Source organism: Thunnus maccoyii, chromosome 18, assembly GCF_910596095.1.
Source record: "Thunnus maccoyii chromosome 18, fThuMac1.1, whole genome shotgun sequence".
In the NCBI taxonomy this organism is placed as follows: domain Eukaryota; kingdom Metazoa; phylum Chordata; class Actinopteri; order Scombriformes; family Scombridae; genus Thunnus; species Thunnus maccoyii.
The window spans coordinates 10087018-10103493 of record NC_056550.1 but is presented as its reverse complement, the minus strand read 5'-3'; the positions used below and the strand labels follow the sequence as shown (position 1 = coordinate 10103493).

The 16476-nt window shown below is 39.7% G+C and overlaps 1 protein-coding gene across 1 annotated transcript; it reads left to right on the top strand.

Annotated features, from left to right (window-relative positions):
* The first annotated feature begins 111 nt into the window (after positions 1-111).
* Positions 112-15367, top strand: nubp1 (nucleotide binding protein 1 (MinD homolog, E. coli)). The gene is made up of 10 exons (XM_042393228.1): positions 112-280; positions 1662-1766; positions 1921-2054; positions 4645-4713; positions 4835-4867; positions 4983-5073; positions 5207-5361; positions 7924-8034; positions 12547-12733; positions 13209-15367. Exons 1-10 carry the CDS (start codon positions 250-252, stop codon positions 13259-13261), a joined length of 969 nt encoding a protein of 322 aa, XP_042249162.1. The 5' UTR covers positions 112-249; the 3' UTR covers positions 13262-15367.
* Positions 15368-16476: the final 1109 nt, after the last annotated feature.

Genomic DNA, 16476 nt, shown 5'->3' with positions numbered 1-16476 from the left:
CCTGTTCAACTGAATATATATTCTCCCTATATATTTATATAGGAATTTTCGCCGCTGAATGAAAACACATGCGATGCAAACTCAAGCCTGTAACTGTTCATTGTTTAGGACAGGGTTAACTCTGGTACTGGGCCACAGACACAAATATGGTGACTTGAAATGTACAAACTGCGCATTTTAAGTTTGATCTTGTGCTTACCCGGAACCCTCGAAAGGGGACGAGTTTAACGGAAGGACACTGTTTCAAAGATGGGAGACGTACCAGATAATGCACCAGAGCGTGAGTTTTCAAACTTACTTTTGGACTTACCTCCACCACAATATACTTTGGCTGCTTTGCGATGTAGTGTTTTATAATATTGTCTTTACTGTGAGGATGTGGCGTGTTTTTAATCAAACGCTAATATTTACCTCTCTCACTGCTACTGTTAAGCAGCTCTCTGCTGTTGTTGACGATAATATACTTGCATTTTTTCCTGTTTTCAAGGTTTTTAAGATACCAGCAAGGTATCATTTACTAAATACCCACAGGGATTTGTAGTGCTGGCACCTGTTGGTTAAAACCGAACAGAAATCGCTTGTTCACTCAAATTATTTCATTTGAACAGTTATAAAGTGTCAGCGTGTTAATGTCATTGCAGAAATTGGTCTTACGTGAATAAGACATTATTAGACAAGGCTACTTAAACATTGCTGAATGTATTTGTGTCATGAATTTCAGCATGATAGTCCCAGAAATTTAGCTGAGTCATAGTGACGCAGTCGTGTCCGAGTTTCTTACTCCTGCAAGTTGTTGTGTGTTATGGTAGTAAACTTATCCCTGTTTCTTCATGCCAGAACCACACTTAAACCCCTAAACTTCCACTTTACTTTAATTCCCCCCTTTAAAGAGCTTTATCGTTTTTAAAATCGCCACATGCATCTCTATATTAAACACTGAGTAAAATATTCAAACTCAAGACTCCGTGTTTTGTAATGCTACACAACTCCAACTCACGGAAATATTATTCAAATATTGTGACATTTTATACATATTTACCGAAAATTCAGCCGGCATGTGTTGGTACATTTGGTAACACTGACATCTCCACTAGAATCTAAAATAAAGTCAAAGTGGGGGTTCGTCAAAGTTAGGCTGCACAGTAGGGCTGAGCAATATATCAATATTTTATCAATATTGTGATTCAAGACTAGATATCGTCTTGGATAGCATAATATTGTTCTATTGTGATGTAAGTGTTGTCTTTTTCTGGTTTTAAAGGCTGCATTACAATATAGTGATGTTTACCAGACTGTTCAAGCTGTTCTATTATTTGCCTTTACCCACTTAGTCATTATATCCACATTACTGATGATTATTTATCAAAAATCTCATTGTGTAGGCTAAATATTTTATGAAAGCACCAATATTCATTCCTACAATATTGTCGCAATATCGATATTGAGTTATTTGGTCAAAAATGTTGTGATATTTGATTTTGTCCATATCGCCCAACCTTACTGCACAGCATGAGTTTGTAATGGCAGAGGGGTTGAAGCCCAAGCCCAGAAAACGTATTGGGCTCCGATCTTTTTATGTTACTCTGATAAAGCCAGCACATTGATTAATGGACTCAGGTGCTTGATAAAACACCGTTGACACCCATGTTTAATGTTTTCAGACTGCCCAGGTACACAGAGTGAGCAAGCAGGGAAGTCTGCATCATGCCAGGGCTGTCCCAACCAGAAACTGTGTGCTTCTGGAGCTACCAAGGCCCCTGACCCTGGTAAGACTGTTATCACATCATGATATTATGACAATTGTACATTGCGACTTGACAAAAACCCATATTTGTCCATCAGCGTTTTTGTGACACCAAGATTTATAACACCCGATAGCCCATCTCTATCCTTCACATCCTCTATCTGTCTCATTTCCAGCCATAGCAGAGATCGGAGTGAAGCTGTCAACAGTCAAACACAAGATCCTTGTGCTGTCTGGAAAAGGAGGAGTGGGGAAGAGTACATTCAGCGCTCACCTGGCCCACGCCTTGGCAAGTGACAGCACAAAGGAGGTAATGTTTTGCAAACCACAGAGCCACCAGCTGGTTGTTCAAAAGACAAAACCATTAGGGCTACTAAGCTATTTGTTTAAACTCAGAATTACACATAATTACTCTGAGCTGCCAACTCTCACGTATTGAGCGTGAGACACTTTTCACACACTGTCACATCACACATCTATTTTCTCATACAGTGAAAAACACATTCATAACTGAAAATGTTGCAGCGCGAAAAGAGGTCACTAACAGCACACAGACAGACAAGACAGAGTAGCACCATGCAGCAGTGAGTCATACATGATTTTACATTTTGCAGGGTTGCCAACACGCACTAATCTCTCTCAAATTAATCTCTCAAATCTTACGGCAAATAAGAGATCCTGCTTCACCACACCAGGCTCAAGTCAGTGTAACTCTGAGCTCAGCACACCAGGGGCCTGTACTACGAAGCAACTTCAACATACCCAGGATATCTTTTCGTTATCTGGCTTCACTGAACCTAACGTTGGCCGTCCAGATAACCAGTACTACAAAGCTGGTTATCAACCTGCTCAGTCATCCCGGGGTTTTGCTATCTAGCTATGAGCACGTACGTGTGAAAGAGGCGGGGTTGTTAATTACGAGTGACATCATCAGAACCATGAATGAAGTACTTCATGATATGAGATGAAAAGGTGATACCAAGTGCCTGTGGAAAACTTCTGTTCAAGAGACAGCAAAAAGTCATATTCAGCGAAGTGCAATGTAAATGACAGCCTGTAATCATACAACAGAATAAGAAGATGTAGAAACATTAGCAATAATTTCCACATATTAAAAGTAGGCTACGGCTCAAAATACATGTAGAAATTATTATATATGACTTAAGTACAAAGAGATTTTCTTGCTATTTAGCTGGATGATGAGGAAACCATTCTGAATATGTCACATAAAAAAAGAAACTTAAAAGTAATGCCAGACTGTTTCTGCTACTGAAGCAAAGAGTGTAAAAGTAGTTAATGACTGATGAGGTCTATCTCACTGAAATGTTGCATTTATAATCATGGAAGCCAATAACAGTGTGTGGATTATTATTCTGATAAAAGACAATATTTCGTTTTTATTTCCAGTTGTCATCACACAGTTGTCTGATGTTATTCTAAGCAGCAGTGATGAGATCAGAGGGTAAAATCATCCACACTGTCAGCTTCACTCCGGGGATAAATAAACTTTATACTATTAAAATGCAGCTAATATCATCATTACGTAATTAGTGTCGTAAATGATCTCTCTGTTTGTTAGAAGCTCTGTTTTAAAACCAGAGTGGAAATGGAAAGCCTGGAACAATGAAATGTTTCCACTGACCTATTAAAATATATATTGCTCTTTTTTACTTGTCACTTTATTGTAAACTCAGGACTTTTGTCCATGTTGGGATCCTGTAGGAATGATGACTCTTTCTCCCAGTGATCTGATTGGTTAGTGGTCGGAGTGTTGACAGGTTGTGATCTCAACTTCTCAAGTTAACCTTCTCCGGAGCAGGATAGCTGTTCAGTATAAGTTACCATGGTGATGAACCCCGGTAAGAAGTGAACCAGCGTCGTAGGACTGAAAACCCAGAGTTAAACCTGAAGTTACTTTGCTAACCCCATATCCTGCTTCGTAGTACAGGCCTCAGGTTAGCGTAGGCCATTTCTCAGGTGGAGCAGGGTTGGATGGGATGAAAAACATTTCAAATATGAAATAGCCATTCTTCTAATAATCATTTCCTGTCCTGATCCACCCAATTTTATACTAGCACCCTCAATCTAACTAATCTAGACTAGTGCAGGTGGCTGTTTAGAGATTAGGTGGTGTGGAAATGACAGGAAATTTGTTTTAAATTACAATTGTTTTTCTGTGGGAGGATCCTCAGACCTCCCCACCAATTATGTATCTTTCCAAGTTTGCTCCCTCATTTTAAAACATAACCAGGTGCCCATGCATAGACATGTTTACTTCCATATGGATGGAGGTGAGAGGCTACAGTGGGGAGTGTTGGATGATGGGAGCGACTTGATGAGGAGCATAGATCTTTCTTATTATTGTTTATTTCTTATTTATTGTTCCTGTTTAAATCTATATCTTTGCTGTGTCCCCTGCAAATCACTTAAAGGCCACTAGAGGTCATCATATCTGAGGTGTAACTTCAATCTGATATACTGCAGACAGTCACCTGAGGATATGTCAGAAAAAAACATAGATGTAGTATGAGACTGATTCCTATTAGAAGATAAGATATAAGATATTTTATAGATTACTTTTATTGATTTTACTTTTTATATTTCATTCATGTGTTTTATCTTTATATGTGTGAAATAAAATAAAATAAAATAAAAATAAAAAAAATAGATTATTGAAGTTTTTGATTTTGAAGTATTTATTATTGTAGGGGCAAAATGTTCCATGATATGATCTACATTTGATAAAAATATATTTTAGTCAAAAGTGCAACTACACTATTCAAATTGATAAAACATTCATTGTAGCCCATATTGTTCCAGTGTCATTTCTAAATTCTTTCCTCCGCAGTTAGTGATATGGTTGCCAAACAGACTGTTTCTTCTGCTTTCTCCATTTTTAGGTTGCCCTGCTGGATGTAGATATCTGCGGTCCGTCCATTCCTAGGATCATGGGCTTAGAAGGAGAACAAGTAAGAATGTTAAGAAATGGAAACAGAAATACACAGAGGTATTTGAATGTAGAGACCTTGTATCATTTTACCAGAAACACAGACGTCAGAGCAGGTTAGTAATCAGTTTTCTTGTGCCCAGGTTCACCAGAGTGGGTCAGGCTGGTCTCCTGTGGTGAGTCAATTCAAACGATGCTGCTTTTTGAAAAATGTTTATTTCTTTGAAGAAATCTCATATATTGTAAGTTAAAATGTGTGTGTGTGTGTGTGTGTGTGTGTGTGTGTTCCAGTATGTGGACGACAACCTTGCTGTCATGTCCATTGGCTTCCTGCTCGGTAGCCCTGATGATGCTGTGATCTGGAGGGGACCCAAGAAGAATGGTATGTGTGTGTGTGTTTGTGTGTGTGTGTGTGTGTGTGTGTGTGTGTGTGTGTGTGTGTGTGTGTGTGTGTGTGTGTATATACAGTATATAAAGTTAAATTATTTACTTGTGTGGATTTTGTGTCCAATCAGGAATGATCAAGCAGTTTTTGAGGGATGTTGATTGGGGGGAACTGGACTATCTCATCGTGGACACGCCCCCTGGCACGTCTGATGAGCACCTGTCAATTGTCCAGTACCTAAGCTCCACCCACGTCGATGGTGCTGTCATCATCACCACACCACAGGTACACACACACACAAACATGTTCAACAGTTATATACTTAACAATAATAACATTTACACCACCTTTACCACAACATGTTTAAGCTGTCCTGACTGTAAAGCACTGTTTTTTAATCCTGGTCCTGGGGCACCCATGCCCTGCATGTTTTAGATGTTCCCCTCTTCCAACACACCTAATTCAAATGATCAGCTCATCATCAAGCTCTGCAGAAGCCTGATAAAATACCCATTCATTTGAATTGGTGTGTTAGCGCAAGGAAACATCTATGACCGTATTCACACCAAATCAGACACACCAGCCCGCAGCGAGAAAGTTGATCCAGAGTAAAGTTTTGGAGAAGCGCAACCCGACGTCATGCTGTGATGGCCAATCACAGCCGGCAATCAGACTGATCAGAGCTGTGTTTGTTACAATTAAAAGTAAAGTAAGGTTTTGCTGTCAGCTTCCTGACTCATTTTAAAAAAGCACAAACATGCCCACACCACCGCTCAATCCAGCAGTGGTGCGCCGCAACACCTGATTTAGTGTGAATACGGCCTAAAACATGAAGGGTAGGAGTGCCCCAGGACCAGGATCGAAAAAACACTGCTATAAAGGGGAATTCCATCCTCAAATACTGGTAATGTATCAGAAGTCTGTGTCTACTTTCACTCCAGCTGCTTTGACCGATTATACTTCAGTCAGTGAAGTATAAACAGCAGCCTGGAGTTGTTGCTTCGTTGGTGGTATTTGTATCACACTAGTGACTAATAATAACAGTGAAAATAACAGACTCACACTATTAACAGACAGGGAATGAGAGCACCCCTTTTACTCAGAATGCAACATCGTAGCAGCTGCATTGTATCATGCAGTGGTCTATTCAGTGCTACTCTTCATGAGGGAATTACTATCTCTGCCTTTTTGTGGTCAGTGTTTTATTGAAAGATGCCCTGCACAGCTATAATGGCACATTTAAAGCCAAGAACATTTGTGGATATCTAAAGAATTGCCAGTAAAGATCAAGTTTTGTTGTCAGTTACCACGAATTATATAGAGCTTCTTACTAGAGCTTTCATTATTCACAAACAGAGAATAAATGCAGTTTTGATTGGATCTGATATTATCTGAGCTGGAAACCCCCCCGCCCCCCACACTAGTAATGTGACTGTCACCAGTCCCTCTCTACCCACATGTTTAAATGATGCACCTGTTTTAGGGGGCTGGTGGAAAGTAATTCTGGGAAATCAAAGCGCACGAGACATGTTCAGAGAAATTGTTGCCCCTCAAATTAACTATTACTAAGTGCGTATATCCCCCTATGCATGTAAGCATTTTTTCCAAACCTTAACCAAAGGGTTTTATTCGCATAAACATCACCACACCACCATTACCACGTGTTGACACTGTAGGAAGAGCCAAAAATGATGTGAAACTTTTTGTGTGATAGATTTAAGAAGCTCATAACCCAGGTGGCATTATGTTGACAATAAAGTAAATGCTAGCTATGATCATGGATCTGTGGTGTCCCTTTTTTGATATACACAGACACACATCAGCTGTCCTGCTCTCTGACCTAATATTGATTACACTATTGAATATGCACAGAGGTGTTGTTTTTTTTTTTGTTTGTTTGTTTTTCTCCTGACTTGCACCCAGTTGGAGCCATATTGGAGGTCTTGTGTATTATATCAAGTAGAATCTAACATTAGCAGTGGCTAGAAGTCACATGTTAAGATTATCATTGTTTACATGTTCTCCTCGTGCCTGCATGGTCCTCTCTGGGTACTGCAGCTTCCTCCCACAGACCAAAAACATGCAGCTTAGGTATGGTGTGAATGTGAGTATGAATAGTTGTCTGTCTCTTTACTATATGTCAGCCCTGTGATTGGCTGGCAACCTGTCCAGGGTGTATCCCACCTCTCGCCCAACGTCAGTTGAGATTGGTTCCAGCTCCCCCATGACCCTCTAGAGGATAAGCAGTAATGAAAAACTGAAAAAAAAATCTTGGAGAAGAGTTTGAACGTAATAAGTTTCCACAATAACCTTTTTTTAAACAAACTTACTGACAGTGTGTCACAATAGGTTGTATCGTCTTGTCCCTGTCCATTGTTTGTATAGAGCTGTGTACTGTACTCCTCTGTTAAATCTCACACTAAACAAACACTTCCTAATACTTATTTTAGACTGGACTTGTGAGGTCAGACAGCAGTGGATTCATTTCCTCATTCCATCAGCTCTCACTTAACCAAAACTAACCACACACGAGGTGGGAATTACCCAGAAAAGAGAAGTCAGTCTGTGTAATATCAAGTTGCCGAGCTCTTGATATTTTAAGAGTTTTTCCACACATTGACATATGTGGGCTGCTCAGTTTGTCGAGGCTCACTGCTTTGCTCAAGAGAAACATGATAGCAGTTGGCAGAGAACAGATAACAATATATACAAATCCTTTATCTTTTGTTCTTTTCTCTGGTGTCTGGTGTTTCCGTTCTGTCTCTCCTCTCGTCTTCTGTGGCGCCCTCTGCCCCACTCTTCTCTTGCTTTGCCTTTCTCTTTCCGTCTTTCTGTTTTTCTTTCTAGGAGGTGTCGTTGCAAGATGTGCGAAAAGAGATCCGGTTCTGTCAGAAGGTCAAGCTGCCTATCATCGGAGTGGTAGAGAACATGAGTGGCTTCGTCTGTCCTAAATGCAAGGTCACTAGCAGATGTGCATACACAGTGATGCAAACTGACTTTCTCTCTCACGTACTGAATATACAAATACACTCAAACACAGTACCCACTAGGCTGATGTTCAAACAGGTAAAAATTAGGGTGGCACGATATTGGATTTTTTGCCGATATCCAATATGCCGATATTTCCAACTCACTGTGGCCGATTGCCGATACCGATATATGCACATATTTTTTTCCAGATGGCTGAGGAGACTATTATGCATGCAAGCATAGATTGTACTAAGTATGACCAAGAAGGACAATATATGAGGGAAGAATTTAGGAAGCCTTAAAACTTTAATGAATCTGCCAGGTGGGTCGGGCAGTAGAATTTTCATTGAGTTAAATGGTAAATGGACTGTACTTGTATAGCGCCTTTCTAGTCTTTCGACCACTCAAAGCGCTTTTTTTACACTACGAATCACAGTCACCCATTCACACACATTCATACGCTGAATGGTACAGGGGCTACCATGCAAGGTCCCAACCTGCCCATGAGAGGAGATCTAGTCATTCATACACATTCACACACTGATGGCACAGCCATCAGGAGCAATTCGGGGTTAAGTATCTTGCCCACATGCGGACTGGAGGAGCCGGGAATCGAACTGCCGATCTTCTGATTAGTAGACGACCTGCTCTGGCTGGTGGCCAACTGCCAATAAAAACCAAAGTTTTTTTTTCCCCCCCAAACAGAGTGGTACATCCTGTCAGCTGACGTGTTTCCTATCTGTGCAGAACTTAGCAGCCCCTCGACGGACTGTTTCTCCCTGACGGTCCCGGTGCTTCCTCCGCAGGCTCCACTTCACTCAAGCTGCCTGTCAGACCCGCTGCTTCTTCCCACTTTTTCCCTGAATAACAAACCGGGGCTTGGTGTTTTGGCTGGATCCACATGGAGAGCCGAGGCTAACGTTAGCTGAGAGGCTAGCGGAGCGTTAGCCGTAGCATGGCCGGAGGGAAGCACAGCCAGCTAGCCTCTGCTAGCCTCCCAGCTAACGTTAGCCCCAGCTCTGCACGTGGATCCAACCAGAGCACTGAGTTAAAGTGGGAAGAAGCAGCGGGTCTGACGGGCAGCTTGAGTGAAGTGGAGCCTGCGGAGGAAGCACCGGGACCGTCAGGGTGAAACATTTTGTGGAGGGAAGCACAGTCGGGCGGGGGAGGAGACGGCAACAAATCGGCCTCTCATAAGCGGCAGAAATGATCGATGCCGATATTTCATTTTAGAGCTTTTATCAGCCGATACCGATGACATGCCGATAATATTGTGCATCCCTAGTAAAAATCATGACAGCGATTATAAACAGAGTACAGATTTCATCCAAGTTAGCAGTGTGTTTTAGCTTTTTTTAAGCTGCATGAAGCAACAAAGTAGAAAGTAGAGAAGGGCTCAGGTGCAGTAATAAAAATCGAAAGTATATCTTACCTCTAATCTAACCTCTAGGGCAGACAGACCAAACAAACATGTAAGCACAGCAAAGAGGAAGTTGTGAGTCAACCTGCAACAGGGTAGACAGACATGATAGACCAGCGAATGTCACAGCTAAACAATTATAATTAAGAAGCTCTGAAGCTGGCCTGCTCTCTGTCATCACCTTTAATCTTAAACTATTAACTCATGGCACCATTGAGATCACCATGATCAACCATGTCACAACTCAGCTTGGAAAGGGAGGCAATATTAAACCATGGATCTTTGTTAAGACAAAGTTAGTGATTAACAAGAAATTGGATTGTTTCAAAAATACACAAACACAAGAGGCAAACTACCAAAGAAGAAGGGCCTGTGGATGCTGTTCAAACCAAAAACCAAATATAACCAAAAGGGGACTTCTAAACTCGAGCTAAAACTAACACAATGAAACAAAACTGCAAATAAAACCTCACTGTCTAGACCTAGTTTTTAGTGGATTGAAAAAAACATAAGTACAATAAGAACAGCACCACTCAGGAATGCTAAGTGTGTGTGCAATCAGTGGTCAGCGGAACTACACCTGGCTTCATGCCCAGGTAATGAGTGCCTCATAATAGTTTTACAGCAATAGATATCTACACTCTTAACTGACAGCAAGGAGAAGCACAGTTAGTGATCAAGTGCTTCTGACTAGTTTCACAACAAAAGATATCTACACTCTTAAACACAACAACAAGAGGCACAGCATCGAGCTGTTTACAATATCTGAGCTGCGCCAACCGACAGGCTGGCCAGGCATTTATTGGTGGATTGGAGTGCTGGACCAGGTGCCACTCCAATCAGGATCACCACTAAACCCAACCTGGAAATAGCAGGAGCCTTTAGGCTGCTTTACATGTTAAAAAAAAAAAAACATTAAAGAAAGGACTACATATATGCACACAAGGCAAGGATTGGTGGCAGTCGAAACAAACCAAGTAATTCACATTGAAGGTCTGCACAGGTTTTATTTTCCAATCCTACACATGCAGATTTTCCAACTTGTTCCTGAAGTGATTCTAATCACTCCCTCCTGCAACTTATTTTCTACTGAAAGTCTGTCTGCCCCATCTCACGGGAAGAGACACATGTAGCATTCTTTTAATGTAAGAAAATGCAAACTGTTTCTCCCCTTATGTTTAAAGACCATGAATTAAAAACTAAACCTTTAAAGTTAAAAAAACAGCTTCAGTTTGGCAACTAAAAGTAGTGGAAAACACTGTAGATTGAGCCTTTGTTTCTCAAAGAAACATGATACTGTATAAACCAGTGGCCTAGTTGCCTTCTTGTTATCAAGACATTTATGTACTGCTTGTGCAAACAATAAAATTGATATTCATCAAACACAAACGGCCATAAAACTTTATGCAAAGATAGAGAACAATAAATCTCACCTGCTCTATACCCATTTTCTTTTGCGCATGCAGGCTTGTTTGCGTATAGAAATGTACCTCAGAATATGTCATATATGGTCAACCACATCCCATTGAAAGGCCCGCTAGCACAGTTAGTGATCAAGTGCTTCTGACTAGTTTCACAACAAAAGATATCTACACTCTTAAACACAACAACAAGAGGCACAGCATCGAGCTGTTTACAATATCTGAGCTGCGCCAACCGACAGGCTGGCCAGGCATTTATTGGTGGATTGGAGTGCTGGACCAGGTGCCACTCCAATCAGGATCACCACTAAACCCAACCTGGAAGTAGCGGGAGCCTTTGAGGCTGCTTTACATGTTAAAAAAAAAAAAAACATTAAAGAAAGGACTACATATATGCACACAAGGCAAGGATTGGTGGCAGTCGAAACAAACCAAGTAATTCACATTGAAGGTCTGCACAGGTTTTATTTTCCAATCCTACACATGCAGATTTTCCAACTTGTTCCTGAAGTGATTCTAATCACTCCCTCCTGCAACTTATTTTCTACTGAAAGTCTGTCTGCCCCATCTCACGGGAAGAGACACATGTAGCATTCTTTTAATGTAAGAAAATGCAAACTGTTTCTCCCCTTATGTTTAAAGACCATGAATTAAAAACTAAACCTTTAAAGTAAAAAAAACAGCTTCAGTTTGGCAACTAAAAGTAGTGGAAAACACTGTAGATTGAGCCTTTGTTTCTCAAAGAAACATGATACTGTATAAACCAGTGGCCTAGTTGCCTTCTTGTTATCAAGACATTTATGTACTGCTTGTGCAAACAATAAAATTGATATTCATCAAACACAAACGGCCATAAAACTTTATGCAAAGATAGAGAACAATAAATCTCACCTGCTCTATACCCATTTTCTTTTGCGCGTACAGGCTTGTTTGCGTATAGAAATGTACCTCAGAATATGTCATATATGGTCAACCACATCCCATTGAAAGGCCCGCTAGCCTTGATGTGGAGTTATGTGTTGTGGACAAATGAGAAAGATTAACACATTAAACATCACGAACAAGGAGGTTAAGATACTGTAGATTAGATGTGGGGGAATGCTTTCCAGCATGTACTGGGGCTGTACATAAGTTTCATTTTGTGTGTTCCTGTAATGCAGTTTGTGTTACTGTGCTGTATGTGGTGTTTTATAACACCTCAAACTATGTTCACACTTCATTTGTTGTCAAGGTCAACTGACTGACAAGATGATGGCGGCAGATGGTGTAGATAAAAAGAATAGTTTGGTGTAATCGTTCATGTGATTGTATCAATCCAACGCTATGACAGTTTTGATTCTAATGTATTTCCCGTTGTAAATGGTTACATCATACATGTTTTTTCTCTTTTTAAGTTCCTTAAACAGACAGAAAACCTGGTTATAAACAGACCTGTCTAATGTCGGTAGAGATGTGTGTGGTTATTTTGTAGCAACCTGATCTTTTTCAGAACACAGTGGACAGCTGTATGTAAATGAACTCTACACAAATATGTTGTATGAAAAGGAAGTTTTTCATAAATCAGATACTGCAGGAATCACACAACTTCAACTGACCCTATTATATATATTTGAAAATGCACGCATAACTCATATTTTGCTTTGTCCCTCTCTCTTTCAGAACACGTCGCAGATCTTCCCTCCCACTAGCGGGGGCGCTGAGCAAATGTGTGCCAATCTAAATCTGCCTCTGTTAGGCAAGGTACCCCTAGACCCAAGGATAGCACGAAGCTGTGACGAGGGCAGGTCTTTCCTTAACGAAATACCAGACTCTCCTGCGGCTGAAGCCTACCAGAGAATTGTGCAGAGTAAGTGTTCCTAAGAAGACTGTCTATTTTCATCCTGTTGCTAACGAACGTCATGTTACGGATCTTGTTACATTCTTGAGTAAGGAAGTTAAACGCACACATGGATGTATTCCGGCTTCCAGCGAAGTCCATTATCATTTTTTGATGACAAGACGATTTACTTGATGATCCAATTCCCGTTTAATTGCAATGAAAGGAGAAGTGATCATTTTACAAAAAAGAAGTAGTTGACTAAAGCGGAAGCAGAGGAGTTGTATTGAAATTCAATAACTGTACTGAAGATTAAAGTTGACAAATCAAATGTGGTTTGGATCACATGATTTACTCAATGCTCTTGCAGGCAGTGAATAAAAGGGCAACAAACACACACAATGATCTGTAATAGCAAGCATATTTGTATGTGTTCTTGGAAATCAAGTTAATCAAAACTACCATTATCATCATCGTCACATGCCTGTCCTCTCTCCACCACCAGGTATCCAGGACTACTGTTCCAACCGTGTGACAGAGGAGCAGAGCACCACCTGAACACACTCTAATGGTGGCCATTTTGGACCAGAACACTGAGACAGATCACATGGGTCTGGTAGAAATGATTAATTTCTGAATAAGAAAACACAGAGGAAATCCCATAACATTTGTGTTGTAATGTTGACCAAAGTCTGGCAGAATTATCTCAATAACATCATTATAATGCATGACTGGCAGCAGCTTGCATAGCCTTTGGTGAACTGGTCAGACCTTGCCGGTTAGTTTGTTCTGTAGTGAGTAGCCAGTGCACCATTTACAGAAAAAAAGTATTCAGGATTATAAAAATAATAAAACATTATCATAATGATGATAGTTTTTGTAATATTAAGACTATTTCCACATTGTAATAAAGTGAAAAAAATAAGCACTTGGGCCAAATTTTGAACATCAGCACTTGCATTACAAGACAAACTGCAACATAAAGAGAGATGGCAATAAATTCTGTTTAAACATCACTTCAAATCTTAACTTTACTTAAGCTGAGATAAATACACATTTTAAACCCTATAATTATATAATTAATATGATTGCACTAAGGCTATATGAAATGTTTACTTAAAAGAACATGGCTAGCAATTTTCTATATTTTTCTTACTGTCAACAAGTCCCATGAAAAGACCAAAACCAACAATGTTGTAGTCGATTTCTAAATACTTTGTCTTCTCTACCCTATCTGTGGCACTCAGCCCCAGTTCAACTGATTTCTACTGAAGATATAAATCTTGAGTCACAAATATACAGCATACTTTCATTTTAAAAGAAAAATGCTACAACAGCTGGACACTGTAGTTTTTAGCAAACGTTACTGAAACAGGAGTAAATAGTGCATTTGTAGGGGACTATTTTCGGTTGCAGAATAACACGTTTAATACTGAGTGAGTATTTATGGCAGCAGAACAATGTATGTGTAACTGAGTCAAAGTAAACTGCTGCTCCCTGCTTATAACAAAGGAACATGTCGTCCAGTGCAACACTGTGGCTCACTCATGTGTTTTTAATAGTTTCTGGACAATAATGGATTTCAATGGCAAAGAGGAATAATCTGTATCAGATTATTGTCATGGGATTTGGTTATCTCATGGGATTTGTTGACTATAAGAAAAATAAAAACCATCACCAGACTTATCCTTTAATAATAAAGTATACGTAGGGACCTGAGCACGGTCATACCTCAAATGACATTAAGACATGTAGTTTATTTTCTCTTTTTCCTCAGAATAAGACTGTTATGGATCTTGTGAAGCAACCTAAAATTAAGTTAAGTGCACTATGTCAGTTACTTTAGTAGATTAAAACAGATAAATTATCTCCCCTATGCTGTAGCAGGACAGATGGTTTTAGGAAAGTTAAACCTGTGATTATGCAGTAATTCAAGTAGTAAAGACATTTAACCATCTGTGACCGTGTTGGGCTTCCACCCAGCCCTCACTACATTTTGTTGGAGTAAATAAATAGTAAGCAGGAAGGGGGAAGTCACCACAATCAGCTGGGGATTTTAGGTCCCCAGTTGGTCAAGTCCTAGATACAGAACACAGTACACAGTATCACCAGTATGGTATGAAGTTTCAGATTCTCATTTGATTGATTGTGATTGTAATCATTCCACCTTATAAATGAGGAAACTTCTGTAGGGAGATGATAAGTAAGTTTCTGAGTCAACTAAATTGTTTGCTTTGTTAGCATATCTTTAGTTTTGAAATGCAGATAACAGATCAGAGACGTGCACATTATGCATTTAAAGGTCATGGAGGTTACTCATTTCATAACACCAAGAGCCAGTGGCCATACTTTGCAAGGTTTGGAAAAAAATTGCGGTTTTCATACACCAAAGCAAAATGTACCAAATTTGGATCATAGTATGTTTTAATTTACTTCAATAACCAAATGTAAAGTTCAGGTGTAGTTATGTCTTGAGTGACTCAGTTGTTCATGATTTGAAAATATCAGTTACCAGCTCTATAACTTTTAGAGGTTGATTCCCTGTTGTCAATTATTCTTTTCTTTTATTGAACTACTGATTTGTTATAAACAAGTGTTTTGGACAGATATTGTGTGTGATGTACTTCCAATGACTGATTTATGAAATAAATGATCAAACATAAAGTAGTAGTCAAGTTTTTTAGCCACTCTTGCAGTGTGGCTCTATGGAGGAAAATGATGGCCAGTTAGTCCACCACTATGGTCTAGACTGAAATATCTCAACTATTGGAAGGATTGATATGAATGTCACTGGCTATTCCCTAATTTTTCTCAACAACTATTTAATGGATTGCCAGACTGTACAGACATACATCGTGAGGATGAATTGTAACAACTTTGGTGATCCCTTAAGGGATATGGCATTAATGTGTTTAGAAATACAGAAAACACACTGGCATCTGCCTTACACAGATTTGCTCTCCGGAGACCGAAAATGTGATCGTTGTTATTAGTCTTTGGAGACTGTGACCGTAATCTTCGGGGGCAACCAGTGCAACAGTGTGGCTCATTGACGTGTTTTTAAGGTCCACGGTACAGAGGAATACAATATATCAGGCTGTGGATACACACATAATACTTGTAAGTAGGATGAGCTCATTGTTGGTTTGGCTCTGCACATCAGATTTGTTGACAATAAGAAAAATATAGAAAATCACCAACTTTTACTTTATCCAAATACCTGCAAAACAATTGACACTCCTATCAGCATCAGCTCTTTCTTTTTTGTGCTTATTACCAAATGTTGGCACGCTAAACTAAGGAGGCCATGTTATACACTTCCCACTAAACATTAACATGTTAACATTGTAATTGTGAGTATGTAAGCGTGATGCTGAAGTTAGCATTTAGCTCAAAGCACAGTTCAACCTCATAGAGCTGTTAGCTTGGCTTTATTGGTCTGCTAATAAATCTTCAGATTCCTTGAAATAACTTTGTCTTTAATGTTAAGACCCACGCCCAAAGTATTGTATGTTGCCAACATAATTCATGACAAATAATAATGATTGCTATGTGGAAAGTTTTTGAAAGTCTTGCTATCAGTTTTTATTTGTGTGTATGTGTGTATGTCTGTGTGTCCTCATGTGCACTTTGTTGTATACATGGCCGTAGTTCCTCCAGCATTCACTGAAAAAGACATGTGAAACTGCATCTGCATCCTGCTAACAGACAAAACAACCACAGTCACAGCCACATGGATGACATTCTCACATATTTTATACTGCAGGTCCCAC